Source organism: Gymnoscopelus microlampas (assembly GCF_963454915.1).
Source record: "Gymnoscopelus microlampas genome assembly, chromosome: 9".
Lineage (NCBI taxonomy): Eukaryota > Metazoa > Chordata > Actinopteri > Myctophiformes > Myctophidae > Gymnoscopelus > Gymnoscopelus microlampas.
The window spans coordinates 55,132,094-55,158,329 of NC_139946.1; the positions used below are offsets into that span (position 1 = coordinate 55,132,094).

The 26,236-nt window shown below is 45.7% G+C and overlaps 1 protein-coding gene across 1 annotated transcript in view; it reads left to right on the forward strand.

Annotated features, from left to right (window-relative positions):
- Positions 1-20,562, forward strand: part of apc2 (APC regulator of WNT signaling pathway 2) — a gene marked incomplete at both ends in the record, with an annotated part of 57,142 nt that extends 36,580 nt beyond the window's left edge. The window contains 10 exons of the mRNA XM_084066250.1: positions 499-693; positions 2,154-2,368; positions 3,373-3,499; positions 4,279-4,401; positions 4,602-4,811; positions 5,638-5,766; positions 13,482-17,812; positions 18,189-18,402; positions 19,204-19,583; positions 20,292-20,562. Of these exons, the coding sequence (XP_083922376.1) occupies positions 499-693; positions 2,154-2,368; positions 3,373-3,499; positions 4,279-4,401; positions 4,602-4,811; positions 5,638-5,766; positions 13,482-17,812; positions 18,189-18,402; positions 19,204-19,583; positions 20,292-20,562 (6,195 nt within the window). The remainder of the gene's footprint in view (positions 1-498; positions 694-2,153; positions 2,369-3,372; positions 3,500-4,278; positions 4,402-4,601; positions 4,812-5,637; positions 5,767-13,481; positions 17,813-18,188; positions 18,403-19,203; positions 19,584-20,291) is intronic.
- Between the last annotated feature and the right edge of the window lie 5,674 nt (positions 20,563-26,236).

The window sequence follows — 26,236 nt, forward strand, 5'->3', positions numbered from 1 at the left end:
AACCTCTCTCTCTCTCTCTGTGTGTCTCTAGGCCACTCTGTGCTCTAAGAAGGCGTGTCTCTAACCTCTCTCTCTCTCTCTCTCTCTCTCTCTCTGTGTCTCTCTAGGCCACTCTGTGCTCTAAGAAGGCGTGTCTCTAACCTCTCTCTCTCTCTCTGTGTCTCTCTAGGCCACTCTGTGCTCTAAGAAGGCGTGTCTCTAACCTCTCTCTCTCTCTCTGTGTGTCTCTAGGCCACTCTGTGCTCTAAGAAGGCGTGTCTCTAACCTCTCTCTCTCTCTCTCTCTCTCTCTCTGTGTCTCTCTAGGCCACTCTGTGCTCTAAGAAGGCGTGTCTCTAACCTCTCTCTCTCTCTCTCTCTCTCTCTCTCTCTCTCTCTCTGTGTCTCCAGGCCACTCTGTGCTCTAAGAAGGCGTGTCTCTAACCTCTCTCTCTCTCTCTCTCTCTCTCTCTCTCTCTCTCTCTGTGTCTCTAACCTCTCTCTCTCTGTGTCTCTCTAGGCCACTCTGTGCTCTAAGAAGGCGTGTCTCCAGGCCCTGGTGGCCCAGCTGGCCTCAGACAGTGAGGAGCTCCATCAGGTGGTCTCCAGCATCCTGAGGAACCTGTCCTGGAGAGCCGACAACAACAGCAAGAGAGTCCTCCGAGACATCGGCAGCGTGTCGGCTCTCATCACCTGTGCCCTGCAAGCCACCAAGGTAAAAGCACACACACACACACACACACACACACACACACACACACGCACACACACACAGGCACTAGGGGTGTGCCGATACACTAATTTCACCAAACGATACGATACGATATTTGGCTCACAACTTCGATACGATTTCGATACGATACGATACACACTTTTTTTATTATGAAAATATATGGGGGAGGAAAAAAGTAAATGCAAACAAATAATTCTGTTTTTGCATTATAAAGACATGCAAACTTGTAGCTTTTCAGCTACAATAGCCGTTTTCAATCCAAATAGGGCAATAGTGTGACATCTGACCCGAAAAAAACAACAACATTTTGTCACCCTTTTCACCTCGGGGCTGTTTGCATGCCTGATTATAATGAAAAAAAAAAATGTTTGAATTTTTTTTTTTTGAAATGTTTTTTTTTTTTTTTTCAAAAACGATATTTTTTTCCCCCAAAACGATACATATCGTCACGAAAACGTATCGCGATATATCGTGGGACGATATATCGGCACACCCCTAACAGGCACACACACATACACACACACACACACACACACACACACACACACACACACACACACACACGGGATGCCTTTTTTAGGAGACCGGAAGCAGGCTGGAGTCTATTATTTCCACTGGGAAAGTGAACGTTACAACAGCTTCTAAACCATTCTTTAGCTACATGGTCTCTGAGCTAAAGGCCAGAACATGACAATGCAACTAGTCGGAACTCCTTGCAACACAACAGTTTTAAGGCCAGTCCACACCAATGCAACTCCTTGCAACAGCCCTTGGTTGCAAGTAGCCAACAAGCCCAAATAAGCAACTATACTTTATAAACAAGCCCAAATAAGCAAATACACTTTATGAACAAGCCCAAATAAGCAACTACACTTTAGACACAAGCCCAATTAAGCAACTACACATTAGAAACAAGCCCAAAAAACCCACGTAACCCACAACTAACAATATTTACAAGCAACTTTACAGTACAAGAAGACCAAAGTCGTATATAATAATAAGCAGACTTGGCAACACTGCAATGGACCTTATTTCAGTTTAACCCATTAAGACCTGAGGCCAATTCTCCAAAATGTCTTCTAAATCCTAACAGTTTTCTGAAAACCTATTGTTTCTAAATCAGTGGTTCTCAAACTTTTTCATGTGAAGGACCCCCAAAATTATATGTATTTGGCCGCGGACCCCCATCTTAAAGTATTTTGTTCCAGGGACCCCCAGAAGCAAAGATTTGAGTTACAAATGTTCGCTTTAACAATATATATATTCAAAGATTTGCACAAACATTCACGATTTTTCAAAATGAGCAGATATACAAGCTCCGCGCTATGAGCTTGAAAAATTGCACAAGATGCTTGAAAAATGACACAAGATGCGTTCCCAAGTCTTAAAGGTTTAAAAACACAAACAAGCGGCTGCTTTTGTCTTTCTCTTTTCCATTGAAGGAATCCACTCTGAAGAGCCTGCTCTCGGCTCTGTGGAACCTGTCCGCTCACTCCATAGAGAACAAGGTGGCCATCTGCTCAGTAGAGGGCGCTCTGGGCTTCCTAGTCAGCACACTGACCTACCGCTGCCAGACCAACTCTCTGGCCATCATCGAGAGCGGAGGAGGGATCCTGAGGAACGTGTCCAGTCTGATCGCCACCAGAGAGGATTACAGGTAAAACCGATCATTAGTTATACAATTCCAGTGTGTGTAAAGTAACTAAGTACATTTACTCAAGTACAGTACTTGAGTACAATTGTGAGGTACTATTTCTAATCTTCAATACTTTTACTTCTACTCCACTACATCTCAGAGGCAGATATTATACGTTTTACTCCACTACAATTAGTTGAAAACTTTAGTTACTTCAATTAAAATAGAGCATTCTTTAAAAGGAACTCTGGCTAATAAGCCAACTATGCCTTAATATACATTATAATTGTCCTCTATAACTAAAATATTGAATTAAAAACACATTAAATATTGTATTTATTTTAGAAACAGTTCATCTTTCACTCAATAGGGGCAATGCCCGTCGTAAGTTGATGATGTCATTTGTCCGTGTGTGGTCTAGCCATATGGAATGTATGGAATGCATGTGAAAATAAAAAATCACACCCAGTGTGAAGTGGGCGGTGTGTCATCACAACATGACTCACTTAAAAAAAGAACAAATAACTTTTTTTAAGTCCATACTGCTATTCATAGGGCTGCACATGTGTCATGTGTTTCGCTAGCCAATCACAGTCCTGAATTCAGCCAATCACATTACAGCTAGTGGTGATGACACTAGCTGTAATGTGATTGGCTGACTTTGCAAAAGTATAGATTTGCATTGACTGTGGAAGGGTTAGGGTTGTAGACTGCGTTGTAGACTATTGGCCAATCACGGTGCAGGATTGGTCAGTGTCCAAAACTCACTTATAGGGGGCGGTTATACCGCCCCAAAAACAACGTAATACTTCCTATAAGGTTAATATGAGCATCAAATCAATACTTTAAATATGTTTTTTTTTCTCACATGCATTCCATAAATTCCATAGGGCTAGACCACACATGGACAAATTACATCATCAACTTGCGACAGGCATTGTCCCTCTTGAGAAAAAAGATAGGCTACATCTATTTAGACGTGAAAACATTAATTTCCTTTTTTTTCCTGTCTCTTCCGCCTCCAGACAAATCCTCAGGGACCACAACTGTCTGCAGACCCTGCTGGGTCACCTCCGCTCTCACAGCCTGACCATCGTCAGCAATGCCTGTGGAACCCTGTGGAACCTGTCTGCTCGCAGCCCCAAGGACCAGGTACACTAGCATAGATTCATAGTCCAAGGACCAGGTACACTAGCACAGATTCATAGTCCAAGGACCAGGTACACTAGCATAGATTCATAGTCCAAGGACCAGGTACACTAGCATAGATTCATAGTCCAAGGACCAGGTACACACGCTTGTATACCACCGTTGTCGAACGGAAATCTTGTATGTCCCAAACCGTTCCTTTTTCTATTATTATTTTAAAATATGATATATAATAGCGAAAATAGCCAATCTACAATCTCATAACGCCTTTCTCACCGTCAGTTGATGCTTCATAAATGGTAAATGGTGCATTTATATAGCGCTTCCATCCGAAGCGCTTTACATTGATTGTGCCATTAACCCATTCACTCACACATTCATACACCGATGGCGGAGGAAACCATGCAAGGCACCAACCTGCTCATCGGGAGCAATTAGGGGTTCAGCGTCTTGCTCAAGGACACTTCGACACTAACTCTAGGGGAGCGCCCCAGTCCGGGATCGAACTGGGAACCTTGCGGTTTTCCAGTTCACTCAACCCGGCCACTCTACCCCTGAGCCACTGCCGCCCCTTCATATCCATATGAGTAAAATCACGGGGCTAAGTTGTTTATTTTTGGAACACAGTTCTTGTATGATGCGATCTAAGATAACCCTGTGGTATTTTCGATAGAAAAAAAATAACCAGGCGGGGCTTGCAGCCCCTAGTCTGACAGTGATGTCACACTTCGGTTCTCTATTATTATTAAGTATTATTCCTTGTTTCTATCTTATCCAATCAGGAGCTGCTGTGGGACCTGGGTGCCGTCGCCATGCTGCGCAACCTGATCCACTCCAAGCACAAGATGATCGCCATGGGCAGCGCCGCGGCGCTACGCAACCTGCTGACCAACCGGCCGCTGAAGGTATGTAGCGAGGAGGCTGGACAACCACTTTAATCCCCTTCACATGGAGATGGTGGGAAGGTTCAGCAGCAGGGGTAATGATGATAGATTCATCTTCCCTAAGGGGATGAGAAAGCAATAGACTGAGACAGTCCTTTGTGCCGGTAGCTATGAAGATGTATAACGATCTATATCTTATGTTATCTTCTCTACCCCTGCAGTACAAGGACACGGCGGTCATCTCGCCGGGCTCCTGCGCCCCGTCGCTCTACGTCAGGAAGCAGAAGGCGCTGGAGGCGGAGCTAGACGCCCGGCACCTGGCGGAGACCTTCGACACGCTCAACAAGCATCAGAGCCCCAACCGCCACCTGATGAGTCTGAGCAACAAGCCTCAGCTGCTGAGACACAACCAGATAGAGAGCCTGGCCAAGGTAGGAGACACGATTGATTTATTGACTGAATACTTTATTGAGAAGTTTGCAGAGAAAAAGCACATGGAAGTACAGTTTACAATACAAGGTCAACTAAAATGAATCGACAGGAAAGCCGCAATGTCTTGTTTCAAATGGGATCCTCACGTACTCAATTCATGGAGGCATTAAAAGACAGACATTTTAAAGGAAAAAAAAACAAATCTGGGTTGGAGATGATCAGTGGAGCTGCCTCTGGTATTGTGATTGTGGACTTTATTTACGTTTTTGAAGTACTTTGACAGGTACATGGGTATCCCAATGTTGTGGTGTATCTTGAGCCTAGCCCCTTTCGGGACCCTGTTTACCTTTTTTGTATTTGGGAAGGCGGTATCCAGGGTCCCTTGACGCTCAAACCACTCTCTCTCGTACTCGCGGCTACCACTGTCTGGTCTCGGGCTAATAGCTTGTCGCTTAGAAGTTGCAGAGATTTCTCAAAGGTACCCAGAAAAGCAATAGTAGCGCGCCCGAAAGCTGCATTAATCCGCGTGGATCGGCGATGCCGTTTAACATTTTTACTATCTTGAGCCATACCTGAGCCATAGAAACCTATCAAAGTGAGCAGGGGTTAGATAGAGAGCTCTACACCAACTCTCAGAAAACAGCCGATCTACAAGCTCACAACGCTGCACTAGTTGTGAGCTTGTAGATCGGCTATTTTCGATTAATGTTCCCCATCAGATTTGGCGGACCCCCTGTAGTAACTCTGAGGACTCCTAGGGGTCCCGGACCCCCTGTTTAAGACCCCTGGGTCTAAACAATACAATCTTTGCTCCCGTATCCCCAGGACTACGCCTCAGACTCGGGTTGCTTTGACGACGACGAGGCTCCCAACGTCTCCAGCAGTCTGGACAACACTGGCAGCTTCTCCATGCTCTCCATGTTCCTCACCAACTCCAACTTCCTGAACAACCAGGTAAAGACATAGTTAAAGCATACTACTTAACTCTTTAACTGCCCTTTAGCTGCTCTTCTTGGAGAATCAGGGGGGGGGGGGGGGCGATCGCGTGCCGTCGCGATAATCCATTCCATAGTTATGGGCAGTTGAATCCATTCCATAGTTATGGGCAGTTGAATCCATTCCATAGTTATGGGCAGTTGAATGTAACTTGTTTTCACCAAAAAGCAACAGAAACTAGAGAAAATGTTATTCTTATAAATCCTATAACACTAAATGATCGTAAATGACGTTGTGATCGCGTGATTTGTGGGTGTACTCTTCATCATCATCATCATCATCATAATCATTCACAGGCTGCGGAAGGGCGCCCTCTATCGTAATCCACTGAAAACACCCCATGACGAGAATCTATGAGTCAAACTATAGAGTATCAAAGTCCTGACATCACTCCGTCGTCCCCTGGGTTGCGGAAGTATTTTTGAGCGGTGTAACCGCTCCTATAAGAGGGTTTAGGAGGACCCATCCGTGGTGAAAGTTTTTCTTTCCGTTGTGAAAAATTGTCATTCGCTGTGACGCCATGCTGTGGAAAACACGCCCATAGGCTAAAAAAAAATCACACCCAGTGTGACGTGCTGTGATTGGCTAGCGAGACACATGATGAAATTAACTTCAAACTTCGCAGACGTGCTGTGATTGGCTTGCGAGACGCATGATGAAATTAATAATAATGTAAAAAATGTAAGCACGTCACTTCGCAGGACCTGCTGTGATTGGCTACCGAGATGCATGATGAAATTAATAACTCATAAATAGCACCGCTCATTTCACACTGGGTGTGATTTTTTCTATTGAAAATACCACATGGTTATCTTAGATCACCTCATAGAAGAACTGAGTTCCAAAAATAAACAAATCAGCCCTGAATTCTGTCAGGTATGTGACTCTGTGTCGTTTGTGATATTGAGTTACATCTGATAACGTCTGTGTTTCGAGAACATGTATGTATTTTCCTACTCTTTGGACAAATTTGTACTTTTCCACCGACAGTTGATGCTTCATATTCATACGAGTAAAATGGCATATTTGTTGATTTTTGGAACACAGTTCTTATTATGCCACGATGCTATTGAGACCCTATGGTATTGTCAATGGAAGGAAATGACTCTGTGACCCAGGCGGATAGTGGTCTCTAGTGGCCTCTAGTGGCAGTGATGTCACACTTTGGTATACTCTTTGAAGAATGGACTAAATCAGTGGTTCTCAAACTCTGTTCTAATTTCAACGACCCCTATAACTCAGAGAGCGAACACATGGAACCAGATGTACACTCTCAGAGTTACAGACCTTTTGGAACCCCCTCAAGGAACCCGGGTACTAACTAGGATACTAACTATAATTTAGTATGGATGTGATTTGTTTTTGTCACATCCAAGTATAACCTGAAAAGTCTGTGGGGGGAGAGGGGGGGGGGCTCGGCCGGAGCTCCGAATTGATCCCTTTGAACTCCAGAGGGGTTGTGAAGGAGTTGATTGATTGGGCCATAAAAGTGTCAAACTCGTTTTTGCTCTCTCTAATCAATGAATGCATCAAAGACAGCAATCACTTTGATACCTGTCAGAGAGGGGTCACACAGCTCTCTGATCCTGCCCAGTATCCCTTTTAAATTAACTCTTTTACTGCCGTTGACTCGAAAACGCGTCAATTGCTACTTTGTCCAGTTGGCCGTCGACGCGTTAGACGCGTTTTGGGTTTTCAGTGGTTTTACAATAGAGGGGGCTTTTCCGCATCTTTTGGTGTCCTTGACTTGTCTGGGTCACATAGGGTTAACCAGAAATCCACCAGTTAACCACGTGATCAAACCAAAACAAATAAATAGCTCCCAGAAACACTGCTCTGATCGTGGGAGTAGGTACGTGATTTGAGCAGAGACAGACAGTGATTGAGAGAGACAGAGAGAGACAGACAGACAGAGAGAGAGATAGACAGAGAGATAGTGTTAGTGTTAGGGATCGGGAGATTTAGTTAGATTTAGTTTATTGGCATTGATAGGGAAGGGAGTTGACAGAGAGAGAGGAGTGAGGGAAAGAGAGAGACAGAGAGAGATAGACAGAGATAGTGTTAGTGTTTTAGAGTTTAGGGATCGGGAGATTTAGTTAGATTTAGCTTATTTGTATTGATAGGGAAGAGAGTTGACAGAGAGAGAGGAGTGAGGAAAGAGCAGATTTAGTTTATTGTATTTGTATTCTGTATTTGTGTAAAAAAAAAAAAAAAAAAAAAGTAAAAAAAAAAGTTAGTGTAATTGTATTGTATGTTTATAGTGAGTTGAGAGAAGGGCGTTGAGAGTGAGGAGTGAGGTGAGTGAGTTTATTTAGTTTGTAGTTTATTTCAGTGTTAGTTTTAGTTAGTTTTATACAGCCATGCCAAGAAAGCCTAGGCTCAAACGGCCTCTCCCCGCGGCTGCTCGGCCGATCAGCACACCGAGCGCCGCAGGCTCTTTACGGCAGCGTACCCTGGAGGAGTCGATGCAGTATTGGGTTCAACAAAAGGCCCTGCCGCAGACCGATTCCGAGCTGTCTGGTGAAGATGAACCTGGTGTCGAGGCTGGACCGGAGACTAGTGTCGGAACCGACACACCTCCAAAACGTCGTTGCAGTGCCCGAAAAACAGCGGATCGGGACTATCGAGAGCGTCGTGAGTTCGTGGAGTCCCCATTCAATTCTCCACAGTGCTCCACACTCTCATTCTCAGACGACTGTGATTCCGGGGATGTGTGGGAACCCACGAGACCCGATCTTCCTGTCATTGACAGTGGTAAGAAGAACTTTTCATTCATACTATTCTTTCATCTGCTTTATATATTGTTCATTGCTCAAACCCAACACGAACGGCGCGCGTAAAAGGCCCGCTGCGCAACTTGCAGCCTTGCCTCCAGATAAAATGACTGTGTGTGTGTGTGTGTGTGAAGAACAACTTTTCATTCATACTATTCTTTCATCTGCTTTATATATTGTTCATTGCTCAAACCCAACACGAACGGCGCGCGTAAAAGGCCCGCTGCGCAACTTGCAGCCTAGCCTCCAGATAAAATGACTGTGTGTGTGTGTGTGTGTGTTTGTTTGTGAGCGTGTAGATCGGCCATTTTCAAATGATTTTTATAGCGACGCGTTGTGAGCTTGCAGATCTACAAGCTCACAACGCGTCGCTATAAAAATCATTTGAAAATGGCCGATATACACGCTCACAATGCATCGCTTGCGACGTTGTGAGCTTGTAGATTTGCTATCTTTTTTTATTACACCTCAAAGTTGGAGCACTCGGTGTGCGATCTGCTTTATATAATGTGTTCATCGCCAGCTCAAATTCGTGTTATGGATGTGCATGTCGTACTGTATAAAATGTATAAAAAAACATTCGAAAATATAGTACATTGGATGTCTTATGCGCAAGAACTTGGCCCATATAGATATAGACCATATGGCATGGTAAAAGTGTATGGTGGTAATGATGACATCTAGTGGTTATTATAAATCATAGCAACACAAATGAATGGATGTTGAACTGTCCAAAAAAATAAGAGGGGAAAAATGCTATTTTAGCAGGGGTGGTGGAGGCCAGGTGCCAACAGCCCCCCTCCCTGCATGTGCTTGAACTGTCTTAGATCAAAGACCTGAACTGAAAACAAAGGTCATGTCATGTAAACAACAATGTTTAGATCTTCATGGGGTTCTGAGCCCCCCTCCCTGCATCTGCTTGAACTATTGTTGATCATAGACCTGACCTGACAACAAAGGTCAACTACCACCCTTTGATGTGAAATGACATCAAAGGTGAGTGAACATGCTTGTTGACAGAACCTCATGAAGATGTAAACATTGCTGTTTTCATGACATGACCTTTGTTGTCAGGTCAGGTCTATGATCTACAATAGTTCAAGCAGATGCAGGGAGGGGGGCTCAGAACCCCATGAAGATCTAAACATTGTTGTTTACATGACATGACCTTTGTTTTCAGTTCAAGTCTTTGATCTAAGACAGTAGCCTACATTGTAGGCTACTGTATCTTTTGATGTGTTCTTATTGTAAGTAGCTCTGGATAAGAGGAGCGTTGATTTGATTTTGTGTAAATCACATTTACCAAACTTCCAAAATCTCACTGTTTTCAGATGACGAGGAGTTGCCTGGTACCAGTGGGGCTGGGGCTACAGGTGGCGGTGCTGATGGGGGCAGCAGTAGTAGTGATGGTAAGAATCATTTTACCTTACATCATAAATGCATGGACCAGCCTGAGACATGCTGGGAGTGTAAATAACACTAAGATGATTTTGATCATATTTACTAAACTATTTTCTATTTTACTACTGTGATTTTAGAAGAGGAGGGGGAGGAGGAGTTGGAGAAGGAGGAGTCTACCTTGCCACCTGTTGGCAAATCCAAGAGAGGTAAGAAAAAAGTTCTTGTGCTGAATAGTTCAAACTGTGACTGACCGACAATAGTATCTTTTTATATATATTTATTGTGGAAGCAAGCTAAAAGGATGCTCTCTGGAGCAGAAATCTCTGGAGCCGTTTATTTTTCTCCTCAATGGTATCAGATATGTGAACCATAGTTGTTATCAAACTAATTATCCATCACTTACAGTACCACACAAATGAAAAAATATGTATTTTATAGTAATTATGTATTCTATAATTTACAGGGCGGCAACAGAGCAGAGGTAGAGCTTGTGGCAGGCCGGGGCGTAGCAGAGGTGCAGGACGTGGTGCAGGACGTGGTGAAGGACGTGGGGGACCCAGTCTGGCTCCAGCTGCAGATGTGTGGAAGGAAACTGGAGACTGGTATCCAAGATACATCCCTTTTACTGCAGAGCCTGGACCACGCGGTGCTGCTGCTGCTCTCCAGTCTGAGGACGCAGTGGACTTCCTGGAGCTTTTCTTGACTGAGGAGCTCCTCCAACAAATTGTCACTCAGACAAATTTGTATGCTGACCAGTGCATAGCAGCTATCGAAGAAATGCAGCCGTATTCTCGGGCTCGGGAGTGGCACCCTGTTGACATCCCAGAACTAAAAACCTTCCTTGGCCTCCATTTTCTGACTGGCATCATTCGAAAGCCAGAGCTTTCGATGTACTGGTCGACTGAAGACGTCTATTCAACCCCCTTCTTCAGCAACCACATGAGTCGCAACAGGTTTCAAATTATTTCCCGTTTCCTTCATTTCAGTGACAATGCTACTCCTGTGGCTGGTAAGGACAGGATGGCCAAAATCCGCCCAGTTTTAGATTATATTGTTGCCAAATTTCGTGATATGTACCAACCAAACAAAAACATTTGTATAGATGAAGGTACACTGCTGTTTCGTGGGAGGCTAAATTTCAAGGTGTACAATCCCATGAAACCTGTCAAATACGGCATAAAATCCTACATCCTGTGCGACTCTGAGACAGGATATTGTTTCAACATGAGGCCATACTGCGGTCGTGGAGAAGAACAGATTCCCCTGGTTGACACAGTGACCGGTCTTCTGGATGGTTTAGCCGGTTCTGGCCACAGATTATATATGGACAATTTCTATAACTCTGTAGGCATGTGTGACATACTGCTAACCCTCCAGACCCATGTCTGCGGTACACTGCGGCGGAACCGAGGCGAACCATCACTCATTCGAGAGCTCACTACTGCTGACCTGAAAGTTGGAGATTCCATCTCAAGGCACAACGACAAGGTGATGGTCTTGGGGTGGCGGGACAAGAACATCGTCAGAATGGTCTCCACTTTCCATCAGATTGAGACCGAGAACGTCACAGTATGGCAGAAAGGCAAGAAGGGTGAGCCGAGTCGGACAGTGGTCAAAGCGAAGCCCTCTTGTGTTGTCGCATACAACAAGTCCATGAACGGGGTGGATAGATTGGACCAGAACATTACATACTACCCGTTTGTCAGAAAGTCCAACAAGTGGACAAACAAATTTGTAATCTATTTGTTCGAAATTTGTATGTTCAATGCATTTATAATCTACAGGAACAAGAATCCACAGGGCGAATGCAAACGTCTTCTAGAGTTCATGAAATGTGTGGTAAAGTCCTGGACCAGCCCAGCCCAGCCCCCCCCGAGAGCTGCTGGGGGTGAGCTAGAAGGGAGGAATGCCCCTCCACCTGCAAAGGCGCCTAGGGCAGAAAGGGCACCCTACCACGACCCTCAGGCTAGGCTGGAGCCCGACTTGGCAGGCCACGTACTGGCAAAGTTGCCTCCCACCGCCGGATGCAAGGGGCCACGCAGGCGATGCAGGATTTGCACGAAAGCCACCGGAGAGCGGAGGGAGACAAGGTGGTGGTGTACAAAATGCAAAGTGCCCATGCACCCGGATGAGTGTTATGAGAAGTACCACTCAGAGACACACTACGAAGTGAACTGAACTACAAGTTCAAGGAGACGCGTTGTGAGCTTGTAGATCAGATATTTTCAAATAGCCAAGTGTATAGGGTTTTCAAATCATTTGTGGAGTAAAAGTGCAATGTTTGTCTCTGAGATGTAGTGGAGTAGAAGTATTGAACATTGAAAACAGTGAAGTTTGATTGATTGATGTACTTTATTTAGTAAGACATGAGAACAGTAGATGGAAGTACAGAAAAAAAGTAAAAAAGTTTTACGCTTATGTACCTGAACACAAGATGTAATGTAACAATAACCTGTCCTGTACACAAGTATGTAATAAAGTACAACCTTGAACATCGAATAGTATTGTTTTTTTATATGTATACTGGAAGCAAGCTAATTATCCCTTTTCTAACTAAATGGTGATGCATAGTTTTTTACCTCTGGGTTTTGTGGACACTATTTTGTGGACTGTATATATTGTTTATATTCTGTTTCATGCCATTGATGTTGGGAGTGTGTGTGTGTATATATATATAGTATTTGTGACACAAACAGATATGCAATAGATTTAGTGCACTGAAAGATGCACTTGGATGTAAACTGCACAGCTGCTCTTGAATATAAAACTCTGAAACCAAGCTATATTCAACTGCAGAAAAGTAAAGAACAGCACATGCTAGCAACTAACTTTTTCTCCTGTGTAAAGTAGACAGCCAGACCTCTCTTTTGAGATATTTTGTGTCATTTTAGTAACACACAACATTCTGTGAGTCTTCAAAGATAGGGCAAAATGCTCAATCTCTGGCACTGGGCTGACACTTCACAACTGATCTTTGAATGTAAAACTCTGTAAAAAATGACTTTCTGAGGTGTTTTTTTTTTTTTTTTTTTGTAATTAGTTTGATAACAACTATGGTTCACATATCTGATACCACGGAGGAGGAAAAAAAAAAAAAAAAAAAATCTCTTCCAGAGAGCATCTTTCACTAAAAGCCTGTTTTCTCAGGTTTACATTTGAAAAGGGCTGATTTCGCTGAAACCAAGCTATATTCAACTGCCGATAACTACAGAATGGCATATGCTAGCAACTCACTTTTTTGTCCTGCGTAAAGTAGACAGCCACAGCTCTCTTTTGAGATATTTTGTGTCATTTTAGTCAAAACACAACATATGCTGTGAGTCATCAAAGATGGGGCAAAATACTCAGAATCTCTGGCACTGGGCTGACACTTTACTGAAAAACTCTGGCAGTCAAAGAGTTAAGCACTCAAAAGTAAAGTATACTTTCAATAATCTTTGTACACTTACATTATATCTTTTTAACATACTAAACTACTACTACTTTTTCTACTACCAGCCCCGAAAGAAGGACAGCGAGCCCGAGAGAGACGTTGAGCCGCCGCATCAGACCGCCGCCACCGCCGAGAAGAGACACGCCCCCCACGGTCCTGACGACGACGTGTCCGCCGCCGCGGAGAAGCTGGCAAAGAAGATCACCAACACCGTGGCCAAGATCGACCGCCTGGTGGAGGACATCACCATGCACACGTCCTCCGAGGATAGCTTCAGTCTGAGCTCCGAGGATCCGTTCGCCGACTGGCCTTACGGACTGGACGAACTCAACGAGGCCAGAGCCAAGTCCTGCTCGCCCTGCCGTCTGTCGGACACCAGCAGCGTGGCCCACAGGGAGCGCCTCAGCAGAGCCCACGCCCTGATACGCCTCAAAACGGCCCAAACCAGCCTCTCCACGGACAGCCTCAACAGCGGCAGCACCAGCGACGGCTACTGCGGCAGCAAAGACCAGCTCAGGCCCTTGGCGGCCAAAGTCGCGGCCGCGCAACAAAAACGACCCAACCAACTCGATCTCAAAGTAGCCAATCAGGAGTACCTGAACACCGGAATTCCCGGCCCGAACGACAGCAGACAGATGGAGGTCCCGGAGAGAGATTCTGTGGACAACAAGGAGCTGAAGGCTCCAGAGCTCGGAAGCGCTGACACAGAGAAGAACCAGGAAGCGGCGCTACAGACGCCGGTCAGTGTTGCGACTAAATTCTCCTCTGATGTCAGCATGGCGTCCATTAAGCTGTCGCCCTCGTACCAGCACGTCCCGCTCATCCAGAGCGTGGCCAAGTTCGGCGTAGCGAAGACCACCATCAACGTTCAAGCTGCCCAGGCCATGAGGAGACAAGCCTGGGTCCCGACCGTCATGACCGGAGGAAGCATCACCAAGTTCTCGCCGATGAGCGCCGCCAGAAGCCCGACCACCATCGGGCCGATGGAGACGGTCCAGAAGTACTCGGTGGAGAACACGCCCATCTGTTTCTCCCGCTGTAGTTCGCTGTCCTCCCTCTCGTCCGGCGACGGCGCGCTGGACGGACAGAGTCAGAGCGAGAACGAGCTGGAGAGCGACTCGTCACTGGAGATCATCGAGGTGGAAGACGGCGAAGAGGTAGTGAGGGGAGCCGACGAGGACGAGACATTGGAGGATCTGAGCGACAGCCAGCTGCTGGTGACGGACTCCAAAACCTTCCCCAGCAAAGAGGCAACTGAGCCCATCGAGATTCCCTGCTCCTCCAAAAGAGAGAAGGTCTTCCTGAGGGGAGCTTCACCGGCCTTACCCGAAGATAGATCTCCGTCCAGTTCTTCTGAAAACTACATTCATGAGACTCCACTGGTCATGAGTCGCTGCAGCTCCGTCAGTTCTCTGGGGAGCTTCGAGGCTCCTTCCATCGCCAGCTCCATCCAGAGCGACCCCTGCAGCGAGATGATCGACGGGACCATCAGCCCGAGCGATCTTCCCGACAGTCCGGGGCAAACCATGCCTCCGAGTCGCAGCAAGACTCCGTGCTGCATGGAGCCCAACGGAACGGAACCCCAGAGTGCCGGGATCGCCGTGGGTCAGTGGGAAACCAACCTGCGGAAGTTCATGGAAATCACAGACTTCAAGGAGAGGTTCAACCTTCCTCAGGACCTGGACACTATGATCTACTTCACTGTGGAAAAGCCCACAGAGAACTTCTCCTGTGCGTCCAGCCTGAGTGCTCTGCCTCTTCACGAGCACTACATCCAGAAAGACGTGGAGCTTAAACTGACTCCGCTGCTCCAGCAAAACGACAGAAACCCAGAGGAGGACGAGCAGGCAATGGACCACGGGGAGAGGTACAGCGAAGGGAACTCTGACGACGACATAGAAATCCTCAAGGAATGCATCAATTCGGCGATGCCCTCCAAGTTCAGGAAAGTGAGGCCTTCCCTCATGACCAACATTCCTGCCCATATTATAAACTCCCACACTGGTAAACCCATACAGCTTCCTGTATACATGATGCTGCCAAACGGTGGAACCCAAATAGTTCCCGGGAGAAAATTCATTATACCGCAGAAGGAGTTCCATTTTGACGATTCGTCATTCACGGATTCTGCGGAAGGTACTCCCGTCAACTTCTCCAGCACGACGTCATTAAGCGACGAGACACTTCAGTACCCTGTGAAGGAAAAAGGGGCAAAAGATTGGCGAGTGAGAAACATGAACAAGCCAGAAGTGGACGATGACGAGGCAAAGAGGATTGAAGACCTCAGGATCTTCTCTCACTTCCATAAACCCATTAGGATGATGAGCTGCCAACCGATGAGTCGAACAACCAAACACGTGATCCCTACTCAACGAGTGCTGATGCAGAGCAAAGAGGTGGCTGACAGAGTGGCTAGTCAACGGAACCGCGAACAGTCACCCAGTCATCAAAGGCAGAGGAAGGGACAAGTCCTGGCGAGAAAACTGGAGCTGCCTGTGATTAAGCAAAACACAGAAGGAACCCAAAATAATGGATCGCTGCAAGGAAACAGAGTCTTTCAACCGATGCAACATCAATCGCCCACCGAGGAAGAGATCTACTGCTTTTACGACGACCAAAAGGAAAAACGAACGGGAAGGAAGCAGACGAGAGAGGCGAGCAGAAACACCCTCTCCCGCAGCATGACCAACATCGGCAGAATCGATAATTCCCAAGTGAAGGCCAAAGGGTTCCATCGGATCAAACAGAATCTGATCAAATCCGACGCCCCGACGTGCTACTCCCTCAGCACCTCTCTCAGTTCTCTTAGCGACGCCGAGTTTGACGACCACAAATCGACAACCCAGCAGATGTGGGCCAAAAACAGACACAATAAAAGCCATGGCCTGGCTCAGCAGAAGTCTATGCACATCCAGTACGAGGAACAAAGCTCGCCCAGCTCGGTGAGCATGGATTCGGAAGATGACCTCCTTCAGAAGTGCATAACGTCCGCCATGCCCAGACACAGCAGGAAGAAGGCCCCCACCAGAAAGAAGAAAGCCGACAAGGCCCAGAAACAAAAGAAGAACTTGCAAAAGAGCTCGGACGGATGGAACATGGACCAAGAGTTTGACAGTGACGACATGGCGTCCGACAAAGACTCAGACCTCAACAGCGTCGAATGGAGAGCCATACAGGAAGGGGCCAACTCTGTCGTCACAGAGTTGCAAGCGTCCAAGTCTCAGGAGCCATCCTCGGAGGAGACAGAATCCGTCCTTTCGTTCATGTCAACGTCCAGCTTCACGCCCAAAGAGAGGAAGTTCGCCAAAGACAAAAAGGCCAACAAACCCTTGGATTTTGACAAGCGTAAACCGGTCCCTAACATGCCAGTCGTTTTTAGAGGCAGAACGGTCACATATACGCCTAAAAAGGAGACAACCCTATCGCAAAGACCACCTAAGAAAGTCTCGACCAATTCTCCAAAGAACCCGGGGCTCGCTCAGCACCGGTCAAAGAGTCTTCACCGTTTGAGTCGACCTCAGGACATGGAGCTGTCTTTGCCTAAAAGGAGCTCGACTCCTCCTCCTAGGATTCCAAAAAGCTCCTCCTCTGGATCCTCACAAAGCTCCACACCTTCTAAACAGTCACAGAAGAGGATATGTTCCCCGACTCAAACTAATAAAAACATTCAGAAGAAGAGCTCCACGCCAGCTAGTAGCCCACCTGCTAGCAGTCCGCCAGAAAGAAAGGGACGCTCTCCAGTCTTAAGCCAGGGCCCCCGATCCCCCATTAAGACTCAGAAGTCACCGGTCCGTATCCCGTTCATGCAGACTTCGGCAAGGCAGCCCAGAACTCTGTCTCCTCTGGTGACCAACCAACCTACTGGCGTCAACACTAGACAGACCGCTCAGGTTGTCGGGAAACGGATTATTCCGGCCAATCGTTTCGACCTGGTCCGGATGACTTCCGTCCACTCCAGCAGCAGCAGCAGCGAGTCTGATCGCAACGGCTTCCTGAGACAGTTGACCTTCATCAAGGAATCCAAGAGCATGGGCCGACGCGGCGACAGTCCCGGGCGCTCCGGGGGGCCTTCCGGGGGTCAGCGCGGCTCGCCACACAGAGCCCCGCCTCCGCCGGCCGCTGCGGTCTTCCTCTGCTCATCCCGTTGTCAGGAGCTGAAGGCAGCCGTGCAGGGACCCAGGAGGGCCATGCAGGGCAAGGGGCCGGGACAACAACGGCCTGTGCAGTCACAGAGCAGACCTCCACAGTCACAGAGCAGACCTCCACAGTCTCAGAGCAGAACCCAGGATCCAGGGCTGCAGAAGCAGACCTCCACCCTGGCCAGAGCCAGCTCCAGCGAGCGGGACCTCTCCTCCAGGCGACCGGCCAGGAGAACCAGTTCTGAAAGCCCTTGCAGGTAAGCACTTATGCACTGTATTTATTCTCTTATTTTCTTTATTTTCTTTGTGTGTCCTGAATAGGTATTGTCTGTTAAGGAGATAGGTGTTTAACCATGTCACTTTTACTGAATTCAAATGTCCTGTTTTGACGTGTTTATTTTGCTTAACCATTTGAACGTCAGCATCCTTGATTTTTTTTTTGCAGATTTAGAAACTCTTGTAGCTTGCAGATTAGCTATCTTCTACAAATAGATTTGGGGAGTTAACTCAAGTCCATTTTATTAAATATAGAGGGTCTAAGATGAGGTTGATGTTTTATGTAAAGAACATTGAATTGTCTTGTTGTTGAGGTGCTGCTCCACACATCAACTTGCCTTGTCTTGTGTTTAACAGGGTGGCTCAGAGGAGCGCCGGGGGGGGCAGCAGGGTAACGGGTGTCAGGCAGCAGCGTCAGCAGCAGCAGGAAAACAACAACAACGAGAACTTCAAACGCCACGCCTCCTCGCCCAGCATCAACATCCTGAGCAGAGTGACCAGCCGCTCCTCGCTACGCTCCTCCTCCTCCGACTCCAGCGGACGAGCCAAGAGTGAGGACGACACCAAGAAGGTGAGTTTCAACCTCGATTGTGAGTTTCACGATCCATCGTGAGTTTCACAATCCATCGTGAGTTTCACAGTCCATCGTGAGTTTCACAATCCATTGTGAGTTTTACAGTCCATTGTGAGTTTCACAATCCATCGTGAGTTTCACAATCCATTGTGAGTTTCACAATCCATCGTGAGTTTCACAATCCATTGTGAGTTTCAGGGACGTGCACAGATAGCACCTGCCCTTTGCCTCTTGACCAGAAGTGCCCTTTTGAAAAAAAGAAAAAAAAAGTTTTTTTTTTTTTCAGTTTACAGCAGGGGTCTTCAACAGGGGGCCCGGGACCCCTGGGGGGTCCTCAGAGTTACTACAGGGGGTCCGCCAAATCTTTATGTGATATGATTTTTCTTTTTACCATAACCACTCGAACTCTAGCATCCCTTTTCTGAGGAGAACTTTAGCCAAAAATAGCAGATCTACAAGCCCACAACGCCTCGCGCTGCGAGGCGTTGTGAGCTTGTAGAAAAGTATAATTTACTTGAGCACCTGCCCCTCAAAATGTCTGTGCACGCCACTGGTGAGTTTCACAATCCATCATGAGTTTCACAGTCCATTGTGAGTTTCACAGTCCATTGTGAGTTTCACAGTCCATTGTGAGTTTTACAGTAGATTTTACTGATTCTACTGAGGACTTTGAAAGCCCTGCAAGGCCTGGCTCCCAGCTACATCTTGGATATCGTTGTAAAGCCCTTTGTAACACTGTTTAGAAAAGCGCTTTGTAAAATGTTTGGTTTTTGTTTTGTTTTGTCATTATTCCATAAGAAGCGGACCGGATCCCGTGTCACCTGGAGGAGGATCAAGGACGAGGACGTGACTCAGATCCTGAAGAGCACCCTGCCAGAAAGCGCTCTCCCCTTGGCTCCTTCCCCGGAGGCCGAAGAGGACAGACCCATGAAGCTATCGGTGGCAGTGGCAGCGGCAGCAACAGCAGCGCCTCCTCTGGGGAAGAAACTGCCCACCATCGTGATCGCGTCGCGCAAGATGAGCGATGCCACCGTGCAGACGGAAGATCCCGTCCACGGCAGCAGCAAGACCAACTCCAGCACGTCTCCGGCCAACGATGGCGTTCCCATCGTCTCCTCATCCGAGGAGGAGGAGGCAGCCAAACTCCTCCTGCTCAGGAAGATCGGCGGCCCCTCTGGGTAGGGCCATATCACAACTATTACATAATTTTTTCGAAATAAAAAACGAAATAAAAACTAAGCTATGATGACTAAAACTACGACTAAACTGAACATTTGGTCAACAAATAAAACTAGATTGGCTATTTTCGGCACGCAGCAAAAATATAAATCGGGGATTACGACGCCATCAAGGCCCGCCAACATACATTTTAGAATCCCAGAATCAGAATCACTTTATTTGTCACTTTCCCCACGTACTTACATACATACAGAAAATGAAATACCGTTCCCCCTCAGTCACTTGCGGTGCAACATAAAACATAACCCTAACCCTAACCTTGGTGGGGGAACATAGGGTTGACCCCACTAAATCAACTGTAGATTTAGTTGACTAAAATCTTATGTTATTTAGTTATTTAACTATTTCAAGATTAATAAAATATGACTAAAACAAAATTTGATTCAAAAGACTATGACTGAAACTTTGCTGTATGGGCTGGTATACTACATTATTTATTGTAATCAATGGTACCAGTCATTGTCATTATTATTAAGTTATTTGCCATATTATGTCATTTTTGTTTACAAAGCCTAAAAGCCAAACAGAACTGTAATTTTCATTTCTATGTTCCAATGATCAGTTCCAAAAAAACAATTAACTAAATCATCAATCGCAATTATTCTTACGACAATTAATCATCAACTGAAATTTCACGATCGTTACAGCTCTACCTCCGGGAGCAACCTGCCCGACGGAGGAGACTCTGACGCCTGGACGAGGAGCTATGCCGCCGCATCCACCACGACCAACTCCGAGAGTCAAACGGGCAGCGGTGGCGGAGCGGTCCATTTCCGCCAGGGGTCGCCCAGCAAGGCGGCCCGGGTCACTCCCTTCAACTACATCCCCAGTCCCATGGCCTGCTGCCTCCAGGACGCTCAGGCCCAGAACCAGGCTGCAGCCATCGGCGAGAAAACAGTGGAAAAGACTGAGTCTTAAGACCGGGACTTAGAGAAGACAGAGTCTTAAGACTAGGACTTACAGAAGACAGAGTCTTAAGACTAGGACTTAGAGAAGACAGAGTCTTAAGACTGGGAATTTGGACTCTGGGCCAAAGGTAGAGCCCGACCGAAGCCCCCCAAAAAAGTGCTAAAGTTTCTAATAAATTTAAGAACATTTAAGTTATATGACGAAAAAAAGAAGAAAAAAACACGTATTTTAAACCTTTTTTCAAGTGTTTAAAAGTCGGGACATACTGACTGCCGATACGATGTTGTAGTTTGAAAGAATTACCAAACCATATTTTGGTCGGGCTCTACTCATAGGACAGACTCCATGCCTGGTTCCCCAAAGCCTGCGTAACGCCTAGGATTCAAACTGTTTTTTTTGGTCTTCAGGCAGAGGTTCTGAGCCAGTCTGCTTACACCTGGAAAACTCTTCCCGTGTCCCCGAAAGACACTAACACTCAGGTGGATCAGTGTTAGTGACTGTTTTGTTTTTGTTTGTTTTTTACCTCGGGTGAATGACCCTTGCTCAGCCTCTTCACTGCATCCCCAGTCCCATGGCGACATACATTCTACCGGTCCGGTCGGACCGGGTCCAATTTCCTCTGTTCCAATTGTTTTTGGACCCATGAACACCTCTAGTGTGCTGCCAACAGGACCCTTAGAACCAGAACCAGGCTGCAACAATCAGCGAGAAATCAGTAGACAAGGCTGGGTCTTAAGACTAGGACTTAGGACTCTGGTTCCTGGTTCCTGTGAAGCCTTGACGACTTCTTAAGGCCCTGTGACACACTGAAAGCGCTACTGAAGCGTGTCAAGAAATACAAAAAAAGAGGTTACCTTTCTAGTGTTGCTCCAACTAATTTCAGATGGTCCCGCGTGTCTACGTCTCCAAAGTCTCCAAAATAAAAAAAACGAACTTCTGAGAGGACTGGTCAACAGGTTTTGTCCAACTTGACGCCTCCGGTATGGCTGCGGGTTCTTGTGAACAATGTTAACGCGACGGGTCTGACGCTCGCGTTGTGTCAGGGCCTTTACTGTGTCCCGGAACGGCACTAACCCTCAGGTGGATCAGGAGTAGCGTGTTAGTGACGGTTTTGATTTCTCACCCTCTCTTCACTGCATTCACGTTTAATCTCCGAAAACAAGAACAATTTGTCCCCTCTCTCTCTCTCTCACCTCCGTCTGGTTCCCTTTAGTACTAGTTGGATGAATGCATTGTGAAGAGGAACTGCAAACGTTGGGAGGGGCAACACAAAAACAGGAGGTTACACTTTTTTTAGTACGTTTTTTGTATTTGTATATAAACCATTTGCCTGTTAGAGAAGTGGTGCAAACACACAGCAAAGACAACGAGCCACCTTCAAGCCGCCACGCCAGAAGATCGACTCACCATCAACGCTAAAAAGAAAAAGTTTTATGCAAAACCTCTGAAGGAACAAACTCAGTTACGCTTTGTTGACTTCAAATGACTGTTTGACAGACAGAATCACAAAAGGACACAAAATGTCAGTGAAAAGTGAAGTATTTTATACGCTCCACCCTTCATAAGCCAAACATAACGTCGTCACTCTCATGTCTTTACACTGCTGCAGGAAATAAGCTAAACACTGTAGATCTCCAAACTATCTGCTACTGCTGGAGAAGAACTCTGCGTGGTACCTGTGATCTTGTCTTAAAGGAGCACTTCACCAATTTTCCACCGTGTCTCTATATAACAGGCTCTGCGCATGACTGTTCAAAGTTCCCTTTTCCAGACGGGAACTACAGTCGTCCTGTTTCCCTTTCAGTTTCTTACAGCTTCATTTGATTGGCTCAGCAGCAGATTTGAACGGGAAACACCTATGAAGGTGTCATGTTGTTTGTTATTTGCATGCAGAGAGCCTATTGGTCCTCACTAACGCTCATCGTAACGACGACACCATGTCGGTCTGCTCACTCTGTGTTCTCATTGGTGGGCTGTGAACAGCTCACAAACCTGTCACCCGGTGACATCATCGATGGGGCATTTCAAGATAATATAAACTACGACCTTTCTCTTCCTGGAAAGTTAGCGTGCTGAAATAGAAGCCGTCGTTCTTTCATCTATACAACATAAAATCGTTTGAAATTACCAAACCTGCCTACCGATGATGTCACTGGTAGGCAGGTTTCTGAACCGTCCACAGCCCTCCCCCGAGAAGCAGAGTGACTAGACAAAACTGGTTCCATTTTATGATGAGCGTTAAATGAATGACCAATTAAAACGAAGATAAGGTTGAAAATGGCCGATGTGCTCCTTTAAACAGTATTGTAAATACATGCAGATATATGAGAACCTTCCTAAACTTCCCTGTGGGCCAAAAAAATGAACAAAAAAAAACCTGGTCTCTCTGCTGACTGACCGCATGCTTATAGCTACCACATGTACACTGAACTGAGGCATTGTGGGTAGGAGAGAGAGACGCTTATAAAGGCCAGTGAAAACGCAGGAAGAATTATGCATTTCTGGTAGTACTGCTGATAATGTACCGTATATTCAACAACAACAACCTATAATGTAACTTATCAATGTACAACTACACACAAACAACACGACTGTTGGCTCTTATCGACTACAACAACAACAACAACAGCAACAACTACAAGTGAACCGTGACAAATGTCTCAGGTTCTGGGTTTGTTTCCATACCAATCGGTTTAAGATACGTTTTCTTCCAGAATCTCATTCGGTTCCTATAACCCGGAGTTCTCAGAACCCAGAACTTGTTACTTTACAACGAAAATAGTGCAATAGCTGATCTACACCCTCACAGCACGTCGCAAATAGCCTGGGATCCAGACTGCTTCGCTACGTTCGGTGGATTTTGTTTCTCACTCGCTATACAGTCTGGAAAGCCTCTTTTCTCTGTGCACAGCACGAGTGAAAACGACCCGCGGCTTCTGATTGGTCTGTAGGGGGGGGGGGGGGGGGGGGGGGGGCACCAGTGTTGTTGAATATAAAACTCGAGTCACTCCCTGACTTGCCTACGACATTAAATACGACTGAAATGGAGGCTGGCCAGACTGATAAGCCAAGTGAGAAAAGAAAATCAGCCAAACGTAGTGAATCAGGCTGGATACCAGGCTACGTCACAAAGGCAATGCGGCGTGAGCTTGTAGATCAGCTACTTTGACTTTTTTGAATCATGTTTGTTTTTATGAAGTACTTCCCTTTACGTTTGTTATAATGGAAACATAAACGGGGAAAAAAAGAAAAACATCACAGGACTTCACGTGTTCTGGAAAGTTCTAGGTTAACCCCTTGTAGTGGAAAAGAGTCATATTGCAACTTAGGAGCTGTAAAATTCAGACGCTAAAAACACATACGACGTTATAACCTCGTTACGTTTGTGTTTGCTACTAGAATCAGGTATTGTTACGCTGTTTAAGTATTTATAAAGCAGGAAAACGAGTGGATTGCTGGAGTCAAACTTTTAACTGGGTTCTATATGGAAGGCTGTTATTCTTGCACATAATTCTGTGGAAGTCTTTATGAAATAACAACTTTGTTTAATATCTGCTATAATGTGTCTTGCTGTAAAGTAGTGATAGATCGAAGAACTCCAAATATTAACGACATGAACATGAATACTATCCTCTGTAGTTTGAAGATCATTTCTCCATGTTATGTGTGCGCAGAGATCAAAGACGGGGGTGTGTTCTTGACAGGACGAAACTTTAAAGCCATTAAGGGGTTGTGAATTGATGGGGGGGGGGGGGGGATTTCGGGGCTGTTTTAGGGGCTGTGTTCCACAGAAAGCACTTTTTGAGCGACGGAGCACTTTGGACGTCATGTCCACAGAGACCTATGCGCTGAGCAAGATGCCTCTCTTTTGTCGGGCTCATTTCCAGTGGTGGAAAAAGTACTCACATGTTTTACTTAAGTAAAAGTATCGATACTGCGATGTAGACGTACTCTGTTACGTTAAGTAAAAGTCCGGAATTCAAAATGTACTTAAAGTACCAAAAGTAAAAGTAATCAGTAGGCAGAATTCCTACTCAGAAGTCCTAATTCAAGTTTTCAAATGTATGCAAATCTTTTGAAAATAGCAGATCTACAAGCTTACAATGCGTTGCATCGCATCATTGTTTTTGTAGATCTGCTATTTTCAAATGGTCGAAATGTATACAGGGTATAGGTATACAAGTGGTTAATGTATGTTTTGTAATAATAATCAAAATCTACAAAGTAACTAGTAACTAAAGTTTTCAAATAATTGTAGTGGAGTAAAAGTAAAATATTTGCCAGATGAAGTGGCGTAGAAGTATTGTAAATTGTAAATACTCAAGTTAAGTACAAATACCTCAACATTGTACTTGAGTACAGTACTTAAGTAAATGTACTTAGTTACTTTCCACCACTGGGCGACCGTTGCTGAATGGGTAGAGAATAGGCCGCCTGGGAGACACCTGGGTCAAGCTCATAACACATTTTTCGAGGGGTTAATTATTATTATTATTAAATTATTACTACGCAACGCCCAGTGCTCAGAAAGAGGAGAGCTCCCACACGTTCTTATAGAAATGCATGGCAGGAAGGCGCTTTCTGTGGACCCGCCCATTCTTTAAAGGGGGCTGGAACCCGAGGCTGCTGGGTATTGTAGTTTGTTTTCTGGTTCAGGGGTAAAAACAAAAAAAAACTACATCAGGGTAAAAACATGGCAACCTGCATAAATTCGTACAGTATTCAAGTAAATGTACTTAGTTACTTTTCCACCACTGCTCTGGGTATACCTACTGTACAGCTTAAAACAAGAATCAAGAAGGGTTTATGTATCACTCATACATGTACAAGCAGTGAGATGTTGATGGGTTATTTGATCAAATTAGCTGCAGCTGCATTGCCTGACATGTTTGTTTTGACCTTTCTGGGAGTTTTTAAACCTGTGAGCCTAACCGAGGAGTTCATGCCCCCTTTAAACAAAACTAATGTTTCATTTTGTTACTTATTTACAAGCATGTTTTAGTATTAATTGGTAAAAAACCTGAATTTTGGCTTTTGAATGCGAAAGTGTCCAAAGTTTCTAACCTGTAAACATGCAGCCCCTTGAACTGTTAAGTGTAAGTGTTTTGATTACGATGAAATGGATAAGAACAAAGGATGTACAGTTCCATTCAATGTTTAATAAATGTGAGTTACACTCTGAAACCCCTGCGTAAGGCTCTAGTTACACTCTGAAACCCCTGCGTAAGGTTCTAGTTACACTCTGAAAGCCCTGCTCAAGGTTCTAGTTACACTCTGAAAGCCCTGCTCAAGGTTCTAGTTACACTCTGAAAGCCCTGCTCAAGGTTCTAGTTACACTCTGAAAGCCCTGTGCAAAGTTCTAGTTACACTCTGAAACCCCAGCACAAGGTTCTAGTAACACTCTGAAACCCCAGCATAAGGTTCTAGTAACACTCTAAAAACCCAGGTTCTAGCTCCATACTTTTCAATCCTTTTTAATTTCATGGACCTCCATAACTCTGAGAGAGTACAAAGGGAACCAAAAGTTTGGTTCCATTTGTACTCTCTCATGCTGTGTTCACACACTGATCAGCATATATCTGTCACAGGGTCGCTGTTTAAAGGGACATTACACTTCCAAACATGGTTGGGGTCATTTCAATGTCTTAATGTTTCACCCCAGACAGTTCTTAAGATGCTTGAA